This window comes from Solanum dulcamara, chromosome 3 (genome assembly GCF_947179165.1).
Source record: "Solanum dulcamara chromosome 3, daSolDulc1.2, whole genome shotgun sequence".
In the NCBI taxonomy this organism is placed as follows: domain Eukaryota; kingdom Viridiplantae; phylum Streptophyta; class Magnoliopsida; order Solanales; family Solanaceae; genus Solanum; species Solanum dulcamara.
In genome coordinates, this window is record NC_077239.1 from 2982217 (window position 1) to 3002943 (window position 20727).

Sequence of the window (20727 nt, forward strand, 5' to 3'; positions counted from 1 at the left end):
TAAAGAAAAATTTGGTAGTTTTGACTAATTTTTAATCACATAAAGTGATAAATATTCCAAGTGTTTATTAATTATTACAATATATACTTTGTAATACTTTATTATTTTTTTAGTTTTATGGGCACCCACCATTTTCAGCCGTCCAATATATTAAAGGGTTGGTGATTAGTCAATTTTTCTAGTTGATTTAGAGTTAATTAAGTTAAAATTTATTCTTAAGTATTCAATTATGCAATGGTTAAAATTATTTTTGTTTGTTATAAAGGAATCTATTGGTTGTAACTAATCCAAAATTCCATTTTAAGTAATAATGGATTATTGGCTAAAATATAGCATGAGCTGTTGCTATTCTATTTAAAGTAAGTGAACTTTTTTTCTTCTTTTTAAAATTTAAAATTGTTTGTAAATATTATTTGATAGAACCAACTCTAGATCCCTACCATCCATTTACCTAATTAATCAAGGTATAATAATTTTTTTTAAAATGATATATATATATATACACACACTAGAAGGATAGAAAAAAAAATAATACTTACTTTCAGAGTTTTTCAAATAATGTAATACGCATATCTTACATGACATGTAATTTCGCTTTACTTTGTAACTTTTTAGGTTAATGACATGATCCGATCGAATTTCTATCAAAAATCCTAAATTTTCAATGGAAACATATGTCGAGAATTTTTATTTTTTAATAGTGTCGGGATGTGATAAAAAATTAAATACGAACGCATAAAATTTAGATCTGGAATCCGCATAAGGTACTCTAGGTCTTCTTTGATTATATAGGCTATAAGTTTGATATGCACTTATTGCTATTATTGATAAGTCAAAAGTGCATAGAGACAACATTTAAGGACAAATAAATTAAACCACTACAATCGTATAGCCGCTCTTCCAATTTTTTAAAAGTCAAAAGCTGGCCCTCTTTGAGAAATTCTCCACACTACAAAAACCAATTGCCACCCACTCTTTTCCATTGCAAAAATATTCAAGAAATTAACTTCTTTCTGTTTAGCTCTCTCTTTTCTCTACATTTTTCTTGTACACAAAAAATGCTAGGCAAGAAGTTTGGTTCAATGAAGAAATTAGTCAAGAAGGCTAAGGTTATTAGATCACCTAGTGCTAACTCTATTCATCATAATCAATCACAACATCTTGAATATTTGCTTGTTAAGGATCATGATTATGATGATGATCAAGGGGCTAGTCCAACAAGTGCTAAATCATCAAAAAAGATGGGGACATTTGCAGTGTATGTAGGGGAAGAAAGAGAACGATTCGCAGTGCCAACGAGCTATCTTTCACATCCATTGTTCAAGATTTTGTTGGAGAAGACATATAATGAGTTTGGTTTTGAGCAAACAAATGGACTTGTGGTGCCATGTAGTGTTGCTGCATTTCAAGAAGTGGTCAATGCTGTGGAGTGTTGCAATGGGAAGTTTGATTTTGGTGGCTTGGTAGAGGAATTTCTTTAATTAGGTTGATATTTTTCAGGGTTGTGTCTGGCCATGATACAAAAGAATCAGATTAGTAAGGACGAATAATGTTACTTTTATACCACTTTCTAGTGCGATGATAAATACTACAACAACTAAGTACAACATTTCAGTCCTGAACAAGTTGAAACCAACTACTTTTCTAGTTAGAGTGAAAAATAGCATTTGGTGAAATAGATTCAAAATCATATATTGAGGAGGTAATTTACATTTTAAGTCTTAGTTTCATTTGTACCAAAGAGCTAGTGTAAATTAAGACACCTTTAATATCCTAGGTAAGCTTCCTTTTTCTTTTCCCATGAGGAGAAAGCAATTGAGAGAAGTAATCTTGTTATTTATATTTCTCTTTAATTAGTGTCAACTAGCTAAATTGTAAATTTTATGTGACAAGAATTGTAAGAGAAATGTAGTTGTGAATTATTTACTCTTTGCCCTTTCAATTACATTAAGACCATTTGAGGATGTTCATCTTAATATAACAATAACTATACCTCAATCATAAACTCAACCAATTTGAACTCGGTCCCAAAATCGGATAAAAAAAAAGAGTTGTGGTAGGCTGTTAGTCAACGTAAAATTAACCAAGGATGCTACATCTTTTATCATTTTAATCCTTCTCTTCACTTTGTTTTTTCTTGTCATTTCACTAAGTCCTTAATTGTCAGTGTATGTAGTAGTCATAGTTATCAAGTCAAAAGGGTTTCTAAATATTCAAAATGGATAATTGGTAGTTTGATTATCATCAAGAGGTGCATGCATGTTATACAATTATTTAATTTTGACTTGGTCAAAAATTAGATACTCAACATTTGTGGTAACCACATTAACCAAAATAAATAAATAAGTATATGTTAGTTGGAGTTGGCAGGATTTTAGTAGTTAGGTGATAAAGTAGAGTCATGAATGACTCATGGAATGTTTTTAATTTTTTTTTTTAATCTTATGTACATATTTTTAAAGATACATTGAATATACTAATAGCTCACCAGAAAAAAAAATTCTTAAGAATATAACTTCTTATTGATCTACCCCACCCCCTGCCCCTAACCCCGCCCTATAGCACTTGTGCTTGTACTCCTTATTGAACTTTTTATGTATAGAAGATTACCAATTGTATTTTAAAAAAAGTTTATGTTATGTGCACCGTCAGTGTACACATTTAAGTTCACCTATTATAAATCTTTAAAGCAAATCTGATATGCTAATGGAGAATAGAAGAGTGACCTGTTAAATTGACATGATGGTGTAAAGATTTCGTTACATCGTCGATGGCCCACATATTTCAACTTGGAGTAGATAAACTCAGCATTTTGAAACAAGCAGAAAAAGAACAAGAATTTGAAACTTTGATGTCAAAAACAAACTGTTTTTCAGGAAACATATTGCATTTTCATTGAACATGATCAGTGGGAAAACATAATGCATCAAAACAAGTCTCCTGTAATTTGCTACCAGTCAATAAGGATTCTTTTCATTTCACCAATGAGCTCCTGCATTTGTTCCCTAGTATGCAAGGGGAAGGGATAAACACATGCACAATCCAACTGTCCGTCCCTAATTGTGTCGAATATGGCAATAGAAGGGCCTACCCCGTGCACGGATGCACACCCGATGAAGTCTTCTAATCCGATTTCTTGATGCACCGTGCTGGAGGTATCGATCACAGGGTCTTCAAACACGGAGATGAGAGAAGTCCTTAGTGAAGAGGATGGAGTTAAGCCAGGATTATCAATGGCCCTGCACATGAGGAAATTCAGGTCTCCCATGTCTGTGAAATGCTTATTGTTGTTCTTGGCGTTGATAAAAGACGTGTAACTTCTCTTTGCTAGCTCCCATAAATCATCTCCTCCCTTAACGTCATGCGTGTTGAGGATTGCAGAATGATAAAAGCCTGAATGATTTAGGTCACCATTTTAATATGCTCTGTTCAGTAAACATCCTTAGGATGCAATAATAGAAATGACCAAAAGGACAAAAGCTGACAGTTTGTGAAATCTAGATCAGCAGGAACATCTTGCCTGAACCAGCTCAAAATGGGAATTTCCGATCAGTTTTGAGTTTAGAAGTCGGAGTTTAAGACTCGGGAAAGGCTGATGGGATACAACAATAGAAATGAAAAGAAAAAGGTGAACATTAGTGAGAGTTTCATCAAATATAAGAACAACCACATGGTATTGAAGTATGGTGTGCTTGCCCAAGAAGTAAGTTAAAAGGGCTAATATGATGTTTCCAACAGACTTAAGGGTAAATAGATGATGTGCAATGAACTAATAAGTCCCATATAGCAAACTTTGTTATTTACTTAAAAAGAGAAATTTGCTGCATACCAATTGACTTCCGATTGAGTATAGGTATGAGTTTATAGATTGACGGGCTCTCCTTCTCCTACTTAATAGTCTATAGCAATTAGTATCAGAGCATATTGACCAATGCTTGATCCCACAAATTGAAGTGGTGGCCTGAGAGTGTCATATGTGATGGTCTGGACTTTGAAACAGGTGCCCGCCATGATTAATTGATAGCATGCCAGGAGTAGTCACCTAGACCAAGGAGGGGTGGCTAACCATGAGCAACTGGTAGGACATTGGGAGGGGTACCATCTGTGACTAACTTGGGTCCAAAAAGAAAGGATAAAGATCGGATGCCAGTAGTGACCAACCGGGTCAGATGGATATCAAGAGTGGTGGCCTAGATGCAGGAGATGTAAACACCCGATATGAGTAAGTTTATACCATGAATGCATTGACGAACCTGGAAAATCAGGGCTAAGCACTGGATCAAGAATTGAGCGGCAGTTAATAAGGGTTGCAATTGCATATTTCTCCCATTGATTCTCATTTAGGCCTTTTGAGGAATGAGCTGCAATTAATCCAGCAGCAGCCAACAGCCCACACAGCTTTATACCTCTTGTTTTGCAGCCCTGCCAAAATTCAGATTTTGTTACTATCTCTTAATGTTCTAAATTCCAAACAATGTACATTTAATTAGGTATTCATAACATGTTACTCGAACTCTTCAAAAATGTTACCACGTGCATGTTGGATCTTCCAAAAGTAGTGTATTTTTGGAGGATTTGACACTGACGAGCAACATTTTTGGAGTGTTGCTCCCACTTATCATAGACAGTACATACAACAAGCTTCTAAATAATGTGATTTTGCACTGTCGACGCATAAAATTTAAACCATTAATCAAGCTAAAAACCTGATCTCAATTGAGCAACGGTTTACAACCAATGAGCCGAATTGGATATTTTGAATTAACACAATATTAGTTTATATCATTCTCGATGGACAAAGTTATTTGGTACTTATGTTGGTGGAAGGTATTGAGGTGTCCACTGGTTGATTCGAACACCACAGTTTTTTTTTATAAAAAAGTTTAGGTTATTCCATTACTCACAAATTGGCCAATTCATATTTTAAATGTGATAAAAGTTGTACATCATGTGAGGAGAATAGTACACTGCATTCAATTCGGGCCACAGATTCTCAACCAACATAACAAGAAAATTGGACCAAGCAAGTTTTGTAGAGTAGCTTTGCCCAACTTCTAAAGAAAATGAAAAAAAAAATGTCAACCTAACTTGGCAATTTAAAAATGACATTCAAAATCTCTGTCGTATCACGGTGATGATCAAGTCAGTTTGTGAACACTATCTCTATCGTATACCTGCTATTTGCCATCTATATAGATATCAGATAACTTTGCCGATCAAAACTCAGACACATGAGAAGAAATTTGAATCATCTAATGTATTTTGTCTCCACTTAAATTTGAACCATAATCTCTCTTTTTTCTTTATATTTTCAAAATAACACTAAAGATATTATAATTAATTTATGATTAAGTGAGAAAAATATATATTTTCAAAATAATACTAAGGAAATTATAATTATTTATGAATATACGTCACCTAAAAAGTTGAAAATAAAGAGCCCGTGAGAAAAAAAAAAGAGTCGTTAAACGAACTAAAAAAAGACATTAAGTCAAACAAATTGAAACCAGAAAATATGTGATTTCTTCTCATCTAACAAAGCCTCGAGGTAGACAGAATCACCGAGTAACATAAAATTAGTCCAGATATACGCAAGCTACCACTATTATGAAAAAAGTGAAGTATTTACCTCAAGAATGCGATTAGTATCTTCTTTATTCAACTGCAATTTCACAACTTGTGATCCTCTTGTTGATTCACTATCCATAAAGTTCAAATTAGAAAATCTCAATGAATTCAATCCATACCCCACCATATCAATCCCACGCGCCCAAAATGGCTTACTCGCTTTTCCAGCTGGAATATACTCTTCAATCTCCAAACCAACCTCCATCTTTTTCAATAATTCCAATTCTGTCCCTTCTCCATCTTCCTTCTCACTACTCACCAGCTCCAGTAACTTCCTCAGCAACGCTAACGACGACGCCCGATCACACGCCGATGTATGAATCCTTAACGCTACCACCGATTTCTCGTTTTCTAATCGATAAATGCTCGCGAAGAAAATATCCGTGTCGGAATCCGATGAGGTGTTAAGCCATGAGTTCCGGTTGATTTCGTGTTCGAGGATGAGATGAAAATCGGAGACGGAGTTGAGATCGGAGGTTTTGAGGCGTCGGAGAATCTGAGCCGTTGACGAGAGATCGAACGGTTGGATTTGAAGATGAGAAGTGGAGGGAATGATGTAGGCGTAAGAGTTTGTAGTTGATTCGTAATGGAGTTGAGCTTTGAGGATAGGATTGGAATTTTGAAGTTTGTGGAGGGCATTTTGGAGAAGTAAAATGTCTGGTGATTTTGATAAGAGGAGAGCTAAGACTGTTATTCCGGTACCAATCGGAACCGCCTTGCACCAGCTGTGCTCAGTGCTTCCGGCCGACCGGGTTTTTAACTCAGACGGAGGAGCTGCGGCGGTGCTTCCTAGCTCAGCCATGATTGAGTGATTAGCTAAAAATATGATTTTGGTAATGGACAAATGGGAGTGAAAGGTACTATAAAGTGGACAAACAAAGCTTAGCCACTCTTATTTTTCATGATTTACAGATTAAATTATCACAAAATTATAATATTTAGATTAATTTATCCATACGAAAGATGAAATGTAATAATTTCAAATTTGCTAAGGTATTCAAGATAAAATTTATATTATATTTGATTAAAAAATATAAATTTATTTTATCATTTAAATATAATATTAAAATTTTATTATAAATTTAATCTTAAAATATCTTACTGTACTAAACGACAAAATATAAGAAAGAAAGGTTGACAAATGAAGAAATTGCAAGTGTTAAAATATGATTGTCTTAAATTACTAAGTGAATTTGTTAATTTATTTTAATATTTTTTTAAAATAAAATTATTTTTAGCATCCTGAGTAGGAAGCAACATAATATATTTGAGCGGTCTTAATAGCAAGTTATAAGATATTGAATATTTTTCTTCTCATAAAACTGAAATTTTGTTTATTGAATACTTAATTTTGAATAAACTTAGTTATCGAGTCATTTCTTGAAAAATATCTTTCTTGCTTAATTTATTTTATACAATATTGTAGAATAGTAGGACGAATATCTATTCTGATAAATTTTTCATGTTTCCTTAATTCATTAATTTTTAAATAATAAATAAAAAAGAAGAGAATTTTGTGTTTTGATTTCTAATTGTGATTTTCTTGATAATTGCGGTGTCTAAGTTAGTATATATGCATATCGACTAATTTTATGAAATACTCAAAAGATAATAGAATTATTTTATTAAAATAAAATTCTTTGGTACCTCATAATTCATATACAAATATATTAAGTAATTTTGTCTACCAATAATTAAACAGATGAAAATATATTAGAATTTTACAAGATTGCTCGGATTGATATATGAAAACCAAATCTTGTAAAATTGAATATCTACTATTTAGGGTTAACTGGGAAAATAGTCATTTTGATTAATAATAGAATTTGTAAATAGGGGTTAAAGACAAATTTATTAATCGAGTTTTTTTTTTTGGTTGAACCAACAAAGTAGAATCGAGTACAAAGATGCAGATTACGCTAAACTTGAGACTGACTATTGATTTGAGTGAGAGTCATTATGAAGGTGCTCTAGCTTTAAAGTGATTTGTTTCCGGGAAGAGGTATTGAAAGCTACCCGGGTATGGAGTGGCTTGGGTTGGTACCGGCCTTCACTACAATAAAAGAGATATTTAATGGTAATAATAAAATTTCTTTTAGAGATAATATTTATTGCCGCAAAAATATTTAGTGACAATTAACTTAATGTTATTGTATTCAGAGTCGCTAAAGATTTTAGCGGCAATTATATAGAATACCGATTATAGATACTCATATTTATTATTAACGCTAAATATAATATAGCGGTAAATTATATTATTGCCACTAAATCATTTCTTAATTTGTTGTAGTGCTTGGTCAAGTTGGGGGCTTGTTGTCCTGGGATTTTCATCGAGCTGAGGTAGGAAGGACCAATGTCTCTCTGATTTCGATTTAGCCATGTATCATGGTCTTGTTCGTTCGTTTACCAAGAGAGAATTTCACCCATACATTTACCAATTTATTCTGTTTTTCTCATAACTTAGTTGATACTATTTTTTTCATTTTGAATTGTTTGTGTTTGATGACTTTTCATTGATAATAATATTCTATACCCCTTTTTCCCCAAATATTGTGAATGGACTTTGGAATCTCCCACCTGAATAGCTAGTTTTTGGGGTGTGGTTCTCTTCTAATGGTATCCAATTATCAATGGTATCAGAGCGACCCACTACCCTTCGTGCCTTGAATAGTGACACCAGCATTGCAGTATTGGCTCGGGGATAGAAATGGTCTAGCACATAGCTATCGAGGATGACAATTGCAGAGGGTGGTGGTTTGTTATGATTCTATTGCAATGTATTGGACTTGAGTCCTACATTGTTTAACGGCGAGCCAATGTGGGCTTATATTGCCTTGGACTCTTCCACCTGAATAACTAACTTTTGGGGTGTGGTTCTCCTAGATTTTACCATAAATATATTAAGAAGATGCTTTGGTATCATGAGAAATATTATTTGCAAAAGCTTTGGACTATTCTATGACTTGTAAATTTTATTGAGTTCTCTAATTCAGACAAATAAATCAAGTTCTTCTAAGCATAATCATGAAAATTACTTGTTTTATTGATTTTTACTGAATAAAAATACATAATTTGACATATATAGTTGTACAAACAACCTTATTTGATACAATATCTGTCATTTCCTTCCAACACACACCTTACCTGTTACATTCGCTCGCGCCAATAATTGCTGAACTATTTCATCTAAAGTCTAAAATGCAACACAGTGGAAGTGCCATCCAGTCCTTTGTTACTGAAATAAGTTGTGAACTCCTTAATCGTCGTTTCCCTGTACTTTGGAGGATTGTGTTCCGATATCAGCTCCTTGATAGGTCCATACAACCTTTGTGTGGGCGCGAAATTTGTCATGAAGAAGCATGCCAACGATACCCTTGGACCAACCTTATTTGCCAGTACTCTATGAGTCAAAAATATCATAATTAGTAATAAGACGACAAGTATGTTTCAGATCCAGGTAAGGGAAATGTAACACTACTTGCCTGTAGAAGATCTCCTATATTGACCACGAGAGCTCCGGGAATAGGGGGAACATCTACCCAATGGTGCTCATGTAGGACTTGGAGACCGCCTATATTGTCTTGGAGAATCAGCATGCTTACTGGTGCCTAGAGTAAGTTCGGGTTGTGGGCATGCTGGATAATATTGGCCTAAAGAAAGAAGCCTCTCTGAAAAACCCATATCCTTGAGGTAGTTTGGTTCGAGGCCAATAGCCTCGGACACTAGTTCAAACAGAGTCTCACCTAATTTCATCACTTGGTTTGTGTACTCAAGGAGAATATCCCTATCACAAATGCACAATAAGCAATAGACAATAGTCATTTGTCTGAATTATTTTGCTGCTAGAGAAAAATGTTGTTATAGAGAGGTATGATGTATATTAAAATTTATGATGTGCGTATATTTGACCATATTACCTGCAGACAGAAGGGAATTGTTCGGGATTTGGAGGTATAGGAGCTATGGTGGCACGAAAAGTGTCCCTCCAGTTGGTTCCTGGTGATCTAAACAGATCAAAATTGCTGTTAAATGTAAACTCTTTTGTCAAGTCTCGCGTATACCATTATTTCTTCACCTCAGTATCTTGCTCAAAGAACCTGGTAACACCGTCTTTCATTTTCTCCAGAACATGAGTAGGAATCCCATGATTGATCACTTGAAAGAAACCCCAAGTCTCGGATGCATGACCAACTTCCTGGACTATCTTCTTTTGTTTGATCGGATCTTCCTTGATGCCATCAAGATCAATTATTGGAAACTTGATGAATTTCTTCTTGTGAATTCTTGAATCTTCAATCTTTATTGGTTGTACAAACATTCTTGGTACTTTGGTGATACCTGCATCAACTAGTCCCTTAACACCGGCTTTCGTCTTATCAAAGGCTTGTAGTTCAGCCATTCTGTCATTCTTTGCTTCATTTGTGTTGATGACTCCCATTTTTCTTATGCTTTTGTCTAAATCTAATTTAGAGGTATTGAATACCTTGTAAAAGTTAAAGATATATATATAATGTTGAGTTGTTAGCCTTACAGGTTGTGAGCTGTACGGGCAAGGAGGTAGAAACTGATTTTCGGCTAACGCTTCTACTCCTATTGCTTTCCACATCAGGTATGTTTTCTGTATAGTCTCTCTATAAGATTATGATGTACGTTAAGTTTAATATTTACACGTGACATTATAGCCTGAAACTTGAATCAATAATCTTCGTAAGATAATATTATATATATGGTTGTGCTATTTTCTGTCGATTTTCGAACATATATGTTAGTAAGAGGCGGATCTAGGGCTTCTTCGACTTCTTATTCATATTTGAGATACTCCCAACCTCCACCAGCAAGCAGCACCGGATTTGTCAATGGAATCATGAAGATTTGTTGTCTAACCTTCTTCATTCGAAGATCAGTTCTGAGTTTAAAAATAAAGCTTCTGCTAGTTTATACTAATACTAAAGCCCGTAGGGTACATATTTTATGTTGAAGAGCCATGTGATATGAATGGGTATAATAATAATTTCAGTCTGTAGCTTTGTCCAATTATGAAGCTTCAATGCAATTATGCAGATACTTGGACAGCTTGTTTTTTATTTAATTAAGTTTAGGCCAAACTTTAGTGTTTAAAATAAGCCAAATCCATCGGAGACCCCTTAAAGTTGACATCAACTTTCACTTAGACATCTAAACAAGGAGATGTTCATTTTAGACACCTAATGTAAAGGTCGAATGTGTCATCTTGACACTTTTTTAACAGTCACCAAAATATATTAAGTGTGTGTAATACACTAGTCTGACGTGTCAAAAGCAGCAAATTAAATAAAGACACATGGCATAAAAAATAATTATCAAATAATATCTTTTGAATAGAAAAAAATGATCAATAATTTAATGACACGTGGTATTTTTTTTATCCAAAAAAAAATAATTAACAATTATTAACCCCCCACCCACCCCGCTGTCATCTTTCCAACCCCACCCACCCCAACCCCACCCTAACGCCAACCCCTCCTCCACCCCGCCGTCATCTTCTCCAACCCACCCACCCCAACCCCAACCCCAACCCCACCCAACGCGATACATACATCCAAGTTAATAAAAAAAAAATAAGAACAAACAAGTTCAATAAAAATTTATCTCTGTATAAATCTTTTTGATTTTGATTAATTCAACAGATAGAAATTATGTCTGCTTCTGATTTTGTGAGGTGTGTTTGCATTTTCCATACTTTTTCAATTTTGTGAACTTTCATATGGAAATTTCATAGGCTCCGAGTAGTTCTCATAATCCCTATGATGAATTCTCACCTGAAACTATGGATGAAAAAAGCAAAAGATTTTTCCAAGTAATTTCAATCGATTATCGGTCACATAAGAAGAGTATATATTTAGTATATTATATAAAAAAGCAGCTACACAGAGAAAAAGAAAGGGAAAAAAAGAAAAAAAAAGAATGAGATTTTTTAGGGGCACTTGCTAGTCTTCTTCTACCGCTAATAATGGAGGTGAAAGGGGACTGTTAAAATGAAGAAGAAGAAGAACAACAAAAAAAAATGTTTTTTAAAGAAAAACAGCTTCTACGCGCCTCAGAGAGGTGGAAAACACGCGAGTTGCCAACTGTCAAAAAAGTGTCAAGATGACACATTCGACCCTTACATTAGGTGTCTAAAATGAACATCTCATGGTTTAGGTGTTTAAATGAAAGTTGGTGCCAACTTTAGGGGGCCATCGATGGGTTTGACCTTTAAAATATTTACATGCATAAAATGTTATGATATTTATATTGTGTGTGCAATTACGTTCATATAGTTTGTTAGGCCTATGAAGGTGTTAATCTTAATCATTAAGTGCGTTTGTTTTTTCTTATTTTACGACCACTTAATGGATCTGAATAAACTTGAATGATTAAGATCTATAACTAAGTAATATTATTAAGATTTCTATTTAAAAATTTCTACAAAGATGACAGTTCACTGCTACTTCATCTACTTTCAACCACCACCACAACCACTATTTCAGTCACAACTACCATCACCGTCAATGACCACCATCTACTGTCCACAAGCACCATCCCCAATTCAACTACAAGCACCATTATCGATAATAATCAAAATCAATCGTCATCACCATTAGCCATCATTTACAATCATCACCACCAACCCTTATTACATCCACTAATTACCATCGATAATTATCATCATTAGTCAACATTATATATCGCTAAATGCCATCATCATTCATCACTACCATTAGTTATTAATATCATTGCTTCACTAATTATCAGCCGTCATCACCACCAACCACGGTTAATCACTATTGCAACCACTATATCATAAGATGCTACCTACAACCACCACCATTAGTCAATACTATCCCAAATTGACATACACAATCACCATCGTTAGTCATTACCATCATCAATTGTCATATAAATTTTAATATATTTTATTGATAATATACTAGATTAATTTATCATTTTTTAAATAAAGACAAATTTTATACATTCAGATATTGAGAAAACAAATAATTTTAACTATTTAGTATTCAAATATTAAAGTAATATCTTAATATTCAGATGTGTATTTAGATTCAAAAATATGATAAGTAAAGCAAATAAAATATCAGGTACTACTAAAATCGATAAGATAGTAAGAGAGTAACAATAACATTACTAAAAATGGAACTAGAGAACGCTTGACCTACTAACCTTCTACTATAATCCTCGATCTATATGTCTTCCTATAGAGGGACACACCCTCGATAAGCTGCAAGTGAGCCATGTCCTACTTAATCTCCTCTCTCCAAAACTTCTTCGGTCTACCTCTACATCTCCGTACATCCACTATAGCCAACCCCTGACTCCTCCTTACTGAGCATCTATGCATCTTGCTTCACATGTCTAAAACATCTCCTCCTCACTCATCTTATTCACCACAGAGGCCACACCTACCTTGTTTACGATAGCTTCATTCCTTATCTCATCCCTCCTAGTAGTCCCACACATCCATCTCAACTTCCTCATTTCCGCAACTCTCATCTTCTAGACATGCACTCTGTCCATACTACATAGCTTCTGACCATCACTTTATAAAGCTTACCTTTAAGGCTTAGTAGAACATTCTTATTACACAAGACACTGGATACGAGCTTTCAGCCACCTCACTCTAATACGATGTTTAACATCATCATCAATCTCCCCATTTTCTTGAATTATTGAACAAATATACTTAAAATTTCCTTTCTTGGGGATGATTTATGTTTCAATCCTTACATCAACATCTGCCACATAAGTTACATCACTGAACTTACACTCCAAATATTTTGTCTTAGTCCTACTCAACCTAAACCCTTTAGACTCCAGAATCTGTCTCCAAACCTCCAACCTATTATTAACTTTGTCGCGTATCTCATTAATCAACACTATGTCATATGCAAATATGATACACCATGAAACCTCTCATTACACCTCTCATTGGATATGCCGCGTCATTGCATCCAAGGCAAATAGAAACAGGCTAAGATCCGATCTCTGGTGACAACCCTATTACGACTGGAAAGTGATTCGAGTCTCCTTCCACTGTCCTTACTCAGGTCTCTGCTCCATCATACATATCCTCAATTACTCTAATGTAAGCTACATATGTACACCTTTAATTAATCTCCTAACACCTCCAAAGAACCCTCTAAGGACATTGTCGTAAGTTTCATCTAGGTCAATGAAAATCATATGTAAATCCCTCTTCCTCAATCCTCCTCAATCCTCTCCTTGTGAGTAATGAATATACTTATTCAAGAAGTGCATCTAATTATTATCATGAAAATCACTTAATCTGAGTAGAATTTATTGATGGTTACATAATGAGCATAGATAGTTTGACATATATAGTTGTACAAACCTTATTTGATAAAATATCTATCATATCCACAACTACTCCAACACACACCTTACCTATTATACTTGCGCCAGTAATTGCTTGAACTATTTAGTCTAAAGTCTAAAATGCAACAGAGTGGAAGTGCCATCCAGCCCTTTGTTATTGAAATAAGTTGTGAACTCCTTAATCGTCGTTTCCCTGTACTTTGGAGGATTGTGTTCCGATATCAGCTCCTTGATAGGTCCATACAACCTTTGTGTTGGCACAAAATTTGTCATGAAGAAGCATGCCAATGATACCCTTGGACCAACCTTATTTGCCAGTACTCTATGATCAACACTTTTGAACTTGTCATTTGATATAAGCTGAAAAATTTGAGTCAAAATATCACAAGTGATAAGATTCCTTTTTTTTATGATACATGTATGCTTAAATGTAACACTACTTGCCTGTAGAATATCTCCTATATTGACCACGAGAGCTCCGGGAGTAGGGGGAACATCTACCCAATGGTTCTGATGTAGGACTTGGAGACCACCTATGTTGTCTTGGAGAAGCACGGTGAGGAAGTCATTGTCAGCATGCTTACCGGTGCCTAGAGTAAGTTCGGGTTGTGGGCATGCTGGATAATAATGGCCTAATGCCATAAGCCCCTCCGCACAACCCATATCCTTTAAGTGGTTTGGTTCGAGGCCAATAGCCTCAGACAGTAGTTCAAATAAAGTGTCACCTAATTTCATCACTTGGTTTGTGTACTCAAGGAGAACATCTCTATAAGCAAATAAAAACATAACACAATATTCAAACCTCTCTATAACGACGTCGTTTGTTTGAATATTTTTTGGATTCTATTGAAAAGTATTGGTATAGAAACATATAATAAAACATTACATGAAAAATCTGTTCCAAATTAAATACCTGCAGACAGAAGGTAATTCTTCAGGATTTTGAGGTATAGGAGCTGTGGTGGCAGTAAAGGTGTCCCTCCAGTTGGTTACTGGTGCTCCAAACAGATCAAAATTGCTGTTAAATGTGAACACTTTTGTCAAGTCTCGCGTATACCACTGCTTCTTCACCTCAGTATCTTGCTCAAAGAACCTGATAACCCCGTCTTTCATTTCCTCCAGAACATGAGTAGGAATCCCATGATTGATCACTTGAAAGAATCCCCAAGTCTCGGATGCTTGACTGACTTCCTGGACTACCTTCTTTCGCTTGATCGGATCTTCCTCGATGCCATCAAGATCAATTATTGGAAACTTGAATTTTCTGTTGCTGTGAATTCTTGAATCTTCAATCTGTGATGGTTGAACAAAAATTCTTGGTACTTTGGTGATACCTGCATCCACTAGTCCCTTAACACCGGCTTTCGTCTCATCAAAGGCTTGTAGTTCGGCCTTTCTGTCATACTTTGTTTCATTTGCGTTGATCTCCTCCATTTTTCTTATTCTTTTGGAACAATCAGACTATTAGCTTTAGTAAAAGTTAAGATATATCCAAATATTAGTCAAAATCCAAGAGAGAGATTAATCAACAAATAATGTAACTAAGAATTGACAGTTGTAATTAAGTCGAAACATTTTTTGTTCAGCTTCAAGACAAATTTGTCATCATCAAAATTTCATTATTTTGTTATGTATCAGCCAGCAAAGAAGACCAGTTCAAAGTTCTGATCCATAAAGCAATGGAGGAAGAGGAAACACATCATCGGCATTACTGGTGCTAATTTAAACTCTTATATCAACCATGCATATCTTCAAAATAAAGAAAATTTGATCTGCCTTACATATACAATATCTATCATCTCAATACAGAAGTTCCATCCAGCCCAGTTTATGTGACAAACTTTTCTTTTTAGTCCATCCCAAAAAGAATGTCATCTTTCTATAATTAGAAACAATTTAACTTCAAAATTCTCATTTTACCTTAATGAAATGATTTATAACTATACGATCAAGGAGTGTTTTAGGCTACAAACTTCAAAAGTGTTTTCTTTTTTCTTAAACTTTATACCAAGTCAAACGATGCCACATAAATTAGGATGTAAGGAGTATAATATAACATAACGTATATTATATAATACTCCTTTCAAAGTTCTGGTCCGTAAAGCAATGGAGGAAGAGGAAACACATCATCGGTAGTACTGGTACTAATCTAAACTCTTACATCAAGAGCCTTTGATCTGTCTTGGTGTTGAATTTCATTTTTTTCTTCCTCTCTAAGCACGGAATTATAATCTACCTTTGATTCTTATTCCTGAACAGATAAGATTGCTTTACTGTAGAGAGTTGAGTTTTGTTACAGAATATTATAAGTAAGGCAAGAAAATATATTTACAATGAACCCGTTTGTATTGACTTTAAGTTGGTCAAAACCAACTTAAAGCCCCTTTTTAGCTTTTGGACGTGTTTGGCTAATGCTAACTTTAAGCCCAAACTGAAAAGTTAGGATTTCTAACTTTTTTTTCCTAGTGCTTAAAGTCATTTTGTTTGACCATGGAAATTACTTTTATATCCCTTATATTTTAACTAAATTCCCAAACTACCCTTTTTATTCTTTTAACCCTAAAATTCAAACACTTATTTTCAACATAAGCACTTTTATCCAAACACTCAACTGCTTATTTATAAAAATAACTTTCACCGCTTCAAAGTTCTAAAAACACTTCATACCTAAAAGTTACTTTTTTTAAGCCCATCCAAACGGGCTCAATATGCAATAATATTCTGTAACACTCCCCTCAAGCTGGAGCATATATATTGATCATGCCTAGCTTGTTACATAGATAATTAACTCGAGCTCCATTCGGCGCTTTTGTGAACAAATTAGCTAGTTGCTCTCCGGTCTTCACATGGCCAGTGGAAATGTATCACCAGTATCTCTTCTCCTCGAGTAAACTTGAACTATATTTTCATTCTTACGTAGTTACTGTTGTTGTTGTCATTGTAAAGCCTAGGATTGAGCCACAATCAACAGTAGTAGTTTCCCTTTTGCCTTCAACTTTGAAAAGAAGGCTGATGAATGATTTTTTCGAGTAGGAGGAAATCCAAAATAACCAAGAAAGTAACTTGAAGATTACAATGCATAAATAGTGATTATCTACATGTATTACAATATAAATACTTATTCACTTTGAATAAGCAGCATGAAAAGACAAATGAAAATATAGTTCATTCATCCATCTGTTTCGTTCTCATTTACGACAATTTAAACTCTAAAATGTTGTAGAGCAGAAGTCCCATCAAGTCCCTTTGCAGTAAAATAAGCAGCATATTCCTGAATTGTTGTTTCTCTGTATTTTGAGGGATTTTCATCTGACAACAACTCCTTAATAGGACCATAAAGTCTAGAAGATGCTAGGAAAAATGTGGAGAAGAAGCATGCTACCGATATCCTTGGACCAACACGATTTGCCAGTACGCGATGTTCAACGCTTTTAAACTTGTCATTTGATATTAGCTGTAACATTTTGATGACAAACAACATTAGTAATGCTCTTTTGTGAATTAACAAGGTAATCAGTATGTATGCTTCAAGTTAAAGTTTCTCTTCCATGGCTAATGAAATGAACCAAGGACAAAAGTTTGGCTAATATTGAAGAAGCTCATAAGCATGATTAACTCAAAGATTATCTTCTAATTTTTTACTAGTTGTGCCAAAAACCATTCCGCCAAACCCAAATGTTTCTATGCATGAACAACCTTCAAGTGTAGTAATATTAGATAATTCGAATAAATCGTTGTACTGTTGTTTAGAGGAACTGATGCTTGCATCAGGATATGATACCTACATTACACCCTCTTAAAGTGTGGCTCTTCCCCGAACCCTGTGTAAACGTAGGATGTTTTATGCACCAGACTGCCCTTTCTTACCGTAGTTATCTCGCTGGACAAGTTGTCAACAGTGACAGACCTAGCCATTTGCTGTTGGTTCATTTTAACATATTGTTTTTGACTTGAATCATACGTGTGTATGTGTGTGTAGAATTAAAGATGATGCATATTATGAAATAGTGACTTCCTATGAGTCCACCACAACAACAACATGCTCAGTGAAATCCCACAAGTAGGGGTTTGGGGAGGGTAAAGTGTAGTAGAGGTAGAGAGACTGTTTTCGAAAGACCCTCGGCTCGAGTGCAGTAAATCCAAGTACAAAGAAGAAGAAAACAGTGTGGAAAACATAGCAACTAACACAAGGAACCAATAAAATAGTGCGATAATCGAAACACAGTAAACAACTGACGATGCGAGATATCAAAAGTAAAAACTACAATAATACCAGGTGATAACAGGTACAAAAAGGCAAAGACTATATGAAAAGGCTAGTAATACAACAACCCCTAACTACCTGCTAACCTTCTACCCTTATCCGCGACCTCCAAACCTTCCTATCTAAGGTCGTGTCCTCGGTAAGCTGAAGATATGATGAGGCCCCTAATGGTCTTGGGGGCTCACCTACTATAGCTGAAAGCCTGAGAGGGATTCGCCGGCTCAAAGTGTAGCCAAAGAGCTACTCACTTTCATTATTCAACTTGCATCAATTTTAATGATCACTACTACTCTTTTTCAATGCAGATTGGATAGAAGACTTACCTGCAGAAGATCTGCAATATTTACAACAAGAGCACCAGGGGTAGGAGGGACATCAACCCAATGATTTTCATGAAGAACTTGCAATCCCCCTATATGGTCTTGAAGAAGTACAGTAAAGAATCCATCATCAGCATGTTTACTAGCACCTAAAGTAAGTTCTGGTTCTGGACAAGCTGGATAATAGTGACATACAACTGATAGTCCTTTATCACAATCCATGTCATTCAGATAGTTTCTATTGAGCCCAAGTGCTTCTGCCAATAGTTCAGACAGACATCTCCCAAGTTTCTTCACTTCCTCAGAGTATTTAACAATGATGTCCCTTTACCCCATCATAAAGAAAAAGACAAAAAAGCATCAGTGGCGGAATCAGGAATTCTAGCACGGGGATTCAAGAAATGATAGTGTGTCATAACTTATATCAGCAGGAGCAAGGCCAATTAGTTAAACACCCTTGATCGAAAAATTATGCTATGTACATATAAGTCATTTTATTTTGTACATATATAAAATCTTGAACACTCTTAACATAATTTCTAGCTTAGCTACTGGTCTTATATAGAGGGGATTCAACGAGTTTCATACATATCAGTATAATTTTTCAACGAAGAGGATTCAATCGAACCCCATTTAGACCATGTATCATACAAATGACATACCTACAGATTGGAGGTAGTTCTTCAGGACTAGGAGGATTAGGAGCCATAATGCAGAAAAAAGTATCCCTCCAATTAGTTGCTGGTGCACTATACAAATCAAAATTACTGTTATAAACTACTCTTTTAGTAAACTCTCGTGTATACCATTGTTTCTTGATCTCTATCTTGTTCGTGAAAACTACAAACACCTCGTATCATTTTTTCCAAGACATCACATGGAATGCCATGATTGATGAGTTGGAAGAAACCCCATGTCTCTGATGCATCACGGACTTTCTCCATGATTTTTTTCCGATTGATTTGATCCTGACTATCAACGCCTTGGAGGTCTATGACTGGAAATATGAACTGTCCTGTAGTGGAATTTGAGTGTTTTGTTGTTGTATCTGGAGGTGAAATGAATATCTGAGGGACTTTACTGACTCCTGCATCAACAAGTCCTTTGACACCAGATTTTGTGTCATCAAAGGCTTTTAATTCACTTTTTCTATCATATTTTGATTCATTTGTATCCATTTTCTTGATTCTCTTGTTCTTCTATATAGTAATTATATCAAGATTTTGAGACTCCCAATCAGCTTGTGCACCTCGATTTATGTCGTCGGGTAGATACAATCTCCTACCAGCACGGACACCAAGTATCTTTGTCTACTAGGCTTAGACCGATGTAAAGATATCACTTAGTGTATTTGATTTTTGATGGGATTTAAACTTGAAACTTTATGATTTTCAATCTATTTTGTTGACTACTAAATCAAAAGATTTTGAGATTTTATTTTAATTATAATGATACAAGATTCCAAATTTGCAGCCATAACTATGTGTGATCCATTTCTGACTGTAGAAAATGCCATAAACAAACAATAAATCCAATCAATGCAAGCTGTGACTTTTGGACCACTCATTGTACATCCAGAATTTTAGGTCAAGTGCAATAAAAATACAAATTGATCAAGTGCAATGAAAATACAAATTGACTTTATTGATAGACAAAAATGACATCAAACTAAATTTAAATTCTTATAATTTATGAAAGTGGTTTATGCTATCAATATGAAGTCATAATACAAATTAGAACAAAAATATTCAATGTAGCAGATATATATTCTGTCCAAAATTGTCCTCCTTAAAGTGGAACTTGAAACCCTGGGATAATGGCTATTTATTAAAGACATAGGCGAAAATGGTCAGTTCATGCTATTTCTACGAATAGCCTTGGAATTGGGCGCTTTTGAACTTTTGACTCCTATTGTTCCATTGATAAAATATTAAGTTTAACAAGTTGTGACTTTTAATATTGAAGATTTATGTCTTGGATCATACCTTTTCAATGTTTGATTATCAAAAATGTTACGCGACCTATATATTTTTGAAAGGCTAAAATATCAACCACTTCGAACTGTTTTTTTGCTATTGGTAGGGCTGTACAGGGCAAACCGATAAACCGCACCAAATCGACAAACCGAACCAAACCGAAAAAAAA

At 34.8% G+C, this 20727-nt stretch overlaps 4 protein-coding genes, 1 long non-coding RNA gene and 1 pseudogene across 5 annotated transcripts; 2 read left to right on the forward strand and 4 right to left on the reverse strand.

The window, feature by feature from the left end:
- Window positions 1–932: 932 nt before the first annotated feature.
- LOC129882165 (auxin-induced protein 15A-like) lies at window positions 933–1862 on the forward strand. Its single transcript, XM_055956343.1, has one exon. The coding sequence runs from the start codon at window positions 1059–1061 to the stop codon at window positions 1479–1481; it is 423 nt and encodes a 140-aa protein (XP_055812318.1). The 5' UTR covers window positions 933–1058; the 3' UTR covers window positions 1482–1862.
- Window positions 1863–2829: 967 nt separating this feature from the next.
- Window positions 2830–6495, reverse strand: LOC129882158 (uncharacterized). Its single transcript, XM_055956334.1, has 3 exons — window positions 5630–6495; window positions 4254–4422; window positions 2830–3393 (listed from the first exon to the last, which is right to left on the reverse strand). The coding sequence occupies exons 1-3, from the start codon at window positions 6428–6430 to the stop codon at window positions 2951–2953; spliced, it is 1413 nt and encodes a 470-aa protein (XP_055812309.1). The 5' UTR covers window positions 6431–6495; the 3' UTR covers window positions 2830–2950.
- A 2163-nt stretch (window positions 6496–8658) lies between these two features.
- Window positions 8659–11014, reverse strand: LOC129882159 (1-aminocyclopropane-1-carboxylate oxidase homolog 1-like; annotated as a pseudogene).
- LOC129882166 (uncharacterized) lies at window positions 9351–18643 on the forward strand. Its single transcript, XR_008765716.1, has 3 exons — window positions 9351–9496; window positions 10162–10237; window positions 18568–18643. It is a non-coding gene; the product is annotated as an uncharacterized LOC129882166 (long non-coding RNA).
- LOC129882160 (1-aminocyclopropane-1-carboxylate oxidase homolog 1-like) lies at window positions 13925–15519 on the reverse strand. The gene is made up of 3 exons (XM_055956336.1): window positions 14912–15519; window positions 14443–14764; window positions 13925–14358 (listed from the first exon to the last, which is right to left on the reverse strand). Exons 1-3 carry the CDS (start codon window positions 15430–15432, stop codon window positions 14107–14109), a joined length of 1095 nt encoding a protein of 364 aa, XP_055812311.1. The 5' UTR covers window positions 15433–15519; the 3' UTR covers window positions 13925–14106.
- On the reverse strand, window positions 17058–20011 carry LOC129882161 (1-aminocyclopropane-1-carboxylate oxidase homolog 1-like). The gene is given in 4 exon segments (XM_055956337.1): window positions 17058–17452; window positions 18586–18907; window positions 19245–19406; window positions 19408–20011. Coding segments are annotated over 4 exon segments (1089 nt in total). The 5' UTR covers window positions 19761–20011; the 3' UTR covers window positions 17058–17200.
- Between the last annotated feature and the right edge of the window lie 716 nt (window positions 20012–20727).